Source organism: Lathamus discolor, chromosome 3, assembly GCF_037157495.1.
Source record: "Lathamus discolor isolate bLatDis1 chromosome 3, bLatDis1.hap1, whole genome shotgun sequence".
Lineage (NCBI taxonomy): Eukaryota > Metazoa > Chordata > Aves > Psittaciformes > Psittacidae > Lathamus > Lathamus discolor.
This window is the reverse complement of record NC_088886.1, coordinates 37,517,401-37,524,707: the sequence shown is the minus strand read 5'-3', so window position 1 is coordinate 37,524,707 and position 7,307 is coordinate 37,517,401. Positions and strand designations below refer to the sequence as shown.

Below are 7,307 nucleotides of genomic sequence, written 5' to 3'. Positions count from 1 at the left end.
ACTGATATAAAAATTTTGGAATACTTGATGTTCATTTTGTTTCCATTTATTCTTTTAGAGCAAAGCTTTTTATATTGTGCAGTTGTGTTGGAATCTGAAATAATTACTGAATTATTCCTAATAATCCATCAGAAACCAGGTCTTCCAGTGATCAACTCTCAGTCAGTCCCTTGGACTTCTATTGATAGCCGTGGGACCATTTCCAGCCACCTACCAGGAGCTGCTGACAGGAGCAGCTGGACTGCAAGGGTCAATAGGGGTGAGCAGGCAGGAGGTTTTTCTAACTTTGTTTTACTCTCCCCATAAAACGTGAAACTTTGTAATGTCGTCCTCCACGCGGATGCCCATGTGTGCTGGACGCTACTCACACAGGTCTTCTAGCTTTGCGGGGAACTTGTCAATGCAAAAGGGTGCTGTGCAGCAATTAATTATTGCATTTGTTTTTTCCTACAGCTGCCAGCATGTGGAGCTCATTGGGGCCTGTCTCAGCGTTTGTGATGCTGGTTGTTACTGCTGTGCATGCAGGAGTGAAGGTGACCCCAGCTGTGAAGTACACTAAGACAAAGCCCATACAGCTAGTGGGTGACAGTGCCTCTCATCCCCCTCTCACCCCTCTCATGGGGAAAAACCCGCTCCCAGCAGCACCAGGCAGAGCAGAATTACCCACCCCGAGCCCTGCAGCCCGAGGGGCCACCACGCTCTTCCCCTTTGAGAACTACACACTCGACACTGCTGATTTCTTCTTCAACTGCTGTGACTGCTGCCCGCCTGCTGTGGGGCCCCGGGGGCAGCCAGGGGAGCAAGGACCCCCAGGTATGGCGATGCCTGTCTCGCTTTGCTCAGCTAAAGCTCATCAAGTTGTCGCCTGCTTTTCCTGCAAGAAATGAGTTGGCAAGGCTCATGCAGCAAACGCACTCCTCAATTCTCTGTCCTTGCGTCTGATCCCCTGGGAGTCACCGATTTCCTTCCACAATCACTTTAACCATGGTTTTATGAATGATAAAAGCCCATGTTCTTGGTGTTTTATTTTTTTTGTTTTTGTTTTTTTTTGCCTTGGAAAAGAGGAAGTTATATACAAAAATAATTTTGGGTTCGAATTTTAAAATAAATACTTGCCGTAACTAGAGGCAGCTCTGTATATACACCTAAATATTTTATAAGACATACTTTGTCTCTTTTTTCTACTGCTAAAATATATATCTGTAAAGTGCCTAATTCTAATCCTGGTGTAATGAATAGTGCATTAGTGTGTAAATGTTCACTTCAATAGCGCTAATATTGGAGATAGAAACTACTCATCTGAGGAAAGGTGGTAAAATAATGAAATAATTTTCATTTAATACAATGTACTCGAGAGATTTTTACTACCCATAGCTTGGGAGGGATTGGCTAAGGGAGATGATAGTGGCTGCAGAGGGAGTTTGCACTCATCTGTCTCTTGAGTGATGATGGAAAAGTACTTGTGTCAAATTGGTCCTATTGTGATGATCGAAGCTGCCATAGTGTGCTCCCGGATGTGTACTGGGAGCCTCTAGATTCCCAGGTGGACGAAGAAGTAAAAAAAAGATTGAAACCACCTTGCTTGCGTTTCAGCTGGGCCTTTATATAGCATGGAACTGTCTGCCAGGTTCCACTTTTATATGGGCAGACTTAAGTCTTTTTCAGGAGAGGGGAAATTACAAAGCTGTGCGAACTTCTTAGAAGCACTCAAATATTAAAGACAGATTTCATCTTATGTTTTATGAATGTCTGAGCTCCTGTGGCTCTGAGGCATCTGAAAGCTGGGGTTTAAAAGTGTTTAACTATAGCCAAGAGTGAAACGCAAAACTAAGATTTGGCAATTGCAATGGCTGAAAGGCAAAAGTGGGGGAACTATGTGCCTGACTGGGGACCTGCAAGCACGCACCCCACTAACCCTAGCACGAGCAATTCAGTGTTGCCCCTTCCCTTTTGCCCCCCTGTAGGGTTTCAGCTGTAGTGTCTGCAAGGTGCAGTGCAGCAGGGCTCAGGCTGAGCCCATCTGTCTCACATGTTCTTTGCATTGCTTGTATGATTTCAAATAAAATAGCCAGCTCTTCCCGGGGTGATGGAAACAGAGTTTTCCTTATATGCATTCCTCAATGACATGTTGCTTAGCTATTATTGCAGATTTTCTTTCTAAAGTTAAACTTTTGAGTTACTAAGATAATTTTGTGGATGTCATTATGTTACAGGACCTAAGGGGGAAAAGGGAGATGCTGGTCTGCAAGGTCTGCCAGGAGCCCCAGGTCCACAAGGTCCAAAAGGCTCTAAAGGAGAAAGAGGTAAAGCAGACTAACTGCTCATTTCAGAGACAGATGCTGTTGTCCTCATTGAATACCATAAAATTATAGGAAAAAGTATTTATCAAAGAAAATGGAGTATGCTGATATAGATTGACACCTTGAGAGATTTAGCTGGCATTAGTGCAGGGACAGCAACTCGGTATGCGCAGGTAGCATAGGAACAGCTGCTCATAAAGATCTCACTGTAAACTCCTTATTTGGAATGGGAGTTTAAAAACTGATTACAGTTTGCTTTGGATTAGGGATATAAATAGGAAAAAAAAACCCACCAGGGAAGACACACACAGGTGTAGAAGCTGCATTTCAATTTAACTATCTCAGGAAAAAATTATCTCAGCTAAGATGAGAGCAATTATTATCCATCAGTAGTTAACAGAAAGGAAACCCTGCCCTTCATTTCAGGCTCAGGGCAGCTCCATCCTTCTGCCACACACCACTGGTAGGATTCTGTGGCTGCCTTTGGTCACAGAGAAACACACGGGAAAGCTGATAATGGGGGGTACTAGCAGCAGCATGCTGCACAGTTCGGTTGGTGCAGTCTTTTGGGCTTTGATTCACTTCTTGAACAAGACTTTTGGCAATCCAGGAGTGAGAAATGCAGAACTGTCATTTCCACCCTGCCACTAAACATCAGCAACTGCCTCCCAGTTGAGGTGCTTATTAGAGTCAGAAATCCAGCATTTGAGTAAGATGCAGTTGTTTGCATGATGGTGCTTGGTGCTGTGAGATTCAGCCATGGCTTCTGAAGGCATTTCTTGAAGATACATTGCTCGTTTCCAGTTTATTAATGAAGTGAGGGACACATGCAAAATGGTACCAGTCATCTTCTGTGTAATGATTGCTGTGCTGCAGACAACACCATCAACAGTATATTAACAGTGAAATGTCTTAGGAGGCAAAGGGGAGCAAGGCGAGCGAGGAGTAAGTGGAAACCCTGGTTATCCAGGCAAACCTGGGCTGCAAGGTATGTTACGTGGGCTGGGAAACCCAGAAATATTGTGCTGACCTTTCCCTTTTCTGTTAATGATGCCCCTCCATCTGTAAACCAATCCAATACTAATGTTTTGAATCTTTTTTCTTCCCTCACACTTTGCTCTTTTCTTAGGTGAAGCTGGAGTAAAAGGCAATAAGGGCAACTATGGCTTCCCTGGCCTGAAGGGGCAAAAGGGTTCCAAAGGGGACACTTGTGAGAATGGGACCAAAGGAGACAAGGGAGATAGGGGGGATGCTGGAAACCCAGGAGTGGATGGAGAACAGGGTGATAAAGGTGAAAAGGGAGACACAGGGGAGAAGGGCTACTGTGGGGAGCCAGGGGGGAAAGGTGCAAAGGGAGAAAGAGGGGAAGGGGGCATGAAGGGAGAAAAAGGGAGCAAAGGAGAGATGGGGGTTGAAGGTATTTCAGGGGCAGACGGAAAACAAGGAGAAAAGGGTGAGCAAGGAAGTAAGGGTGAAAAAGGGGACCTTGGACCTGCTGGCGTGACAGGACCTTCTGGGCCCAAGGGGGTTGCTGGCAGCAAAGGGGGCCGAGGGGCTCCGGGAAAGAAAGGCTCCCGTGGGGCGAAGGGTGCCCGAGGGGACACTGCAAAGCTCCTGCGATCAGCATTCAGCGCTGGCATGTCCAAGCCCTTCCCTCCACCCAACGTCCCCATTAGATTTGACAAGATCTTGTACAATGACCAAGAAGATTACAACCCTTCCACCGGGAGATTCAACTGCAGTGTTCCTGGCACGTACATCTTTGCCTACCACCTGACGGTGAGAGGGCGGCCAGCCCGCGTCAGCCTCGTCGCCCGCAGCAAGAAGGTGGCCAAAGCCCGTGAGACACTGTATGGCCAGGAGATTGACCAGGCATCCTTCCTGACCATCCTGAAACTCAGTGCAGGCGACCAGGTGTGGCTGGAGGTTGCACGGGACTGGAACGGGGTCTACGTCAGTGCTGAGGATGACAGTGTCTTCACAGGGTTTCTTCTGTATCCAGATGTTTTTGAGAAACTGCTATAGATTTAAAGGTCAAAGATGTTACTGAGAAACATGCTTTCACCTCTGTTTGTGAGAGGAGAAATGAGCTTCAGTTTAGCATATTGGTTTAGTTGGTAGGTTTTGTGATCTTTCAGCAAAAACATTTATATTTGCAATATATGGATTAGTTTTAACTAGCAGCCCCAAGAAGTGGCACGTCCTTTGTGCAGGTGGACGATGGCTAAGAGAAACTGCTTTCCAAACACCAGCAGAACCATCATGGGGAGCAGATTTCATATCATAGACCTCAGGTTTGTAATTAGCCTATTCAAATTATGTAATGACACTCATTGTCCAACTGCAATTTTAAATCAGGCCAGCTTCTGTAATCCTTGCATGGTCAAAACACCTCTGGAAATCAGTACTGAAAACCACTGGTTTTGGTAAAGATTGCAGAGTTTGATTTATAGAGCTTAATCAGATATGAACATAAGCAGTAGGTTTCTTGAAATCACATGAAAAGATCTGAAGTTATTTTATCATTGTTTCGGTATTATCTAGTGCTCTAGACTTTGTCATAAGTTATATGAAGCTTTGCCTGAAAGCGTACTATAGCTATTTGATCAGAGTAAAAAAAGCTAACTATTGTCCTTAGGCAAAGATATAGCTGAGACTTTCAAAAGTAACCGAGATGCATAATCCGCCTTATTAGTCTACTTGGAACCCCCCATTTCCGAGCTGCTGCTGATTCAGCCGTTGCTGCAGGGTGGAGGGGGAGGCAGGCAGGCTTTGGCACTCTCCCCAGGCCTAAGGCATTGTGACAGCCCAGAGGAAGTGTGGGCACGTTTTAGAAAAGCTGGCTTGCCAAAATGGAACTGAATCTTGTGAAATAAAAATATGACATTAAATAATCTCTGTATGTCAGATTGGATATGTTTCCTTATTAACGCAACTTCTGTCATTGCAGTAACTTCACACCACCTTTGGCATATTAGCTATGGCACAAAAAAATCGTTCCAATCAGTCTTTTTTTCAGAAATAAAACTCAAGTCCCATAGTTAGCCTTCAGTGGCACCGGGATTTACTTGGCTTCTCAGGCAGTCACAAGCCTGGACCTTTTCCCAGTGTTTTGGCGAATGCTGGGTCTGACCCCAACACTTACAGGGTGGATTAGGCTGCCATTTTAATTGGTCTTACTTTCCTTGCTTAAATTGCCATGGTGCTTTCCATGCCATATTTAAATAACATCATAAATCATGTCCCTGTCTCTAATATCCTCTTTTTACATGGCACCAAGATGAAGTGTTCTTGAGACTTTTTTATCCAGTGGGAAAATGAACAGCAGAGAACTGCTGTTAAATTTTAAGATAAAAACAACACAATTTTAAAAGGCTAGTCCTATCTATCTGGTAAATGTAAAGGGTCCTTCAACTTGTCAGCTCTGCAGCCCTCTTTCAATATCAGTAATTTAAATGTAAGATGTACCGGCTTTGTCAAAAAGTTGGTACTTAATTTGGTGCTTAATCTGAGTTAGTTCTTATGTAGTTCAAATCCAGAGTACCAAGTATATAAAAGATGCAGATTTCAGTTTATGAATTCTCTGGCAGCTGTTAAATATTGAGGAAAACCAAGTAGCTGTAATAATAATTTTAGATTGCTGCTGTCACAACACCCTCAATTCTTTTGTTGTGCTTTCATGCTGCTTCGCATACGGCCCCTGTAACAGATGGTGGTATGTAGACATCAGACTAGCAATTTTCTCTTCTCCTGCTGAAGTTTCTTACACTTTTAGCTCAAATAACCACTACAAAAGAAAGACTGAAAAACTGAGGGTCTCTCAAGAATCTGCTCATATCTAGTCCTCTCCATAAATGAACTGGTTGGGCCTCCAGAGAAAAGCAGGGCTGGCAACACCATACAACCAGAAAAGCACCTGCTTCTTTCAAAAGAATTCTGCATAAAATGCACCTGTGGAGGGGGGAGCCAGACTAGGAGACTTTGAGCTGCTTAAATCCTGCCAAGGTGCTTTGAGAGCGGGTTAATAGGAGTAGCTGGAGACACCTTAGGCTGTGCAAGGTCTGAACTGCAGATCCTGGGGAAGAATGTGGGATGCTTGTAAGACAATCTGAGTGATTTCTAACCACCCCATAATGGATATGGGAGGGCTGTGATGGTAGTTTATGCTGGTATCTGTGCTAAGGACCAGTGGAATAGATTTCTGCCTAAAACGCTCACTGGGAATGCAAGAATCATGCATACAAGCTGCTGAAATAACACAGCTCTTTCATGCTAATAAATTTCTCAGGGTCTATAGCTGTGCCAGTGATACTTTTAGTTTAATTTAAAGTGTTGATATTTATTTTGAAAACAGTTTTTTTATAACTTAATTAAAATACGTTAAGCAAATATCTTGCAAAGTTGAGTGTGTTAAGCACAGTGAGGGGCAGTTTGGATAAATATGGGTCTTTGTAGAGAGGGAGTTCTCTTTATCTAATGTCAAATTGAATTCAACAAGAATGCCTGGAAGATATTGATTCTCTACATTACTATTTTTTCTACTTTGATATCTTGGCCAAACCATGTGTTGTTTGTTAACCAAATACCTTTAATCAGAATAGTCCACAGCTGGGCTCAAAAATTGCCTCAAATCAGCTGAAATTTTCACTTCAAAAAACATACACACCTCCTCCTTTTACATGCAGGGACTCAGGTGGGCTGATGCTTCAGTAGGCTTTTTCTGTCTTTTAAAGGCCATATGAAGCATCCCTGCTCAAAGGGTTTCAGAGTTTTAAACGCAGCAGATGTTCAGGATGGGGTGAAATGAAGAAGGGGGAACAGAGCTGCTGACCAGCTGGGCAACTCTGCTTGCTGGGGTCTGGGCCAGCTTTCAGGCTGGCTTTCAGGTAGCCTCCCCAATACCATCTGCTTAGAAAACATCAATCCAAGCTATTTTCCATTTTAAAACATCTTTTATTTTATTTATTATTTTTTTTCCCCAATAGCATTTGCAATCTCACTCCTGTG

The 7,307-nt window shown here is 43.8% G+C and overlaps 1 protein-coding gene across 1 annotated transcript; it reads left to right on the top strand.

Moving 5' to 3' along the window:
* Positions 1-461: 461 nt before the first annotated feature.
* OTOL1 (otolin 1) lies at positions 462-5,194 on the top strand. Its single transcript, XM_065672645.1, has 4 exons — positions 462-813; positions 2,214-2,303; positions 3,217-3,288; positions 3,430-5,194. The coding sequence occupies exons 1-4, from the start codon at positions 462-464 to the stop codon at positions 4,323-4,325; spliced, it is 1,410 nt and encodes a 469-aa protein (XP_065528717.1). The 3' UTR covers positions 4,326-5,194.
* The last annotated feature ends 2,113 nt before the right edge of the window (positions 5,195-7,307 follow it).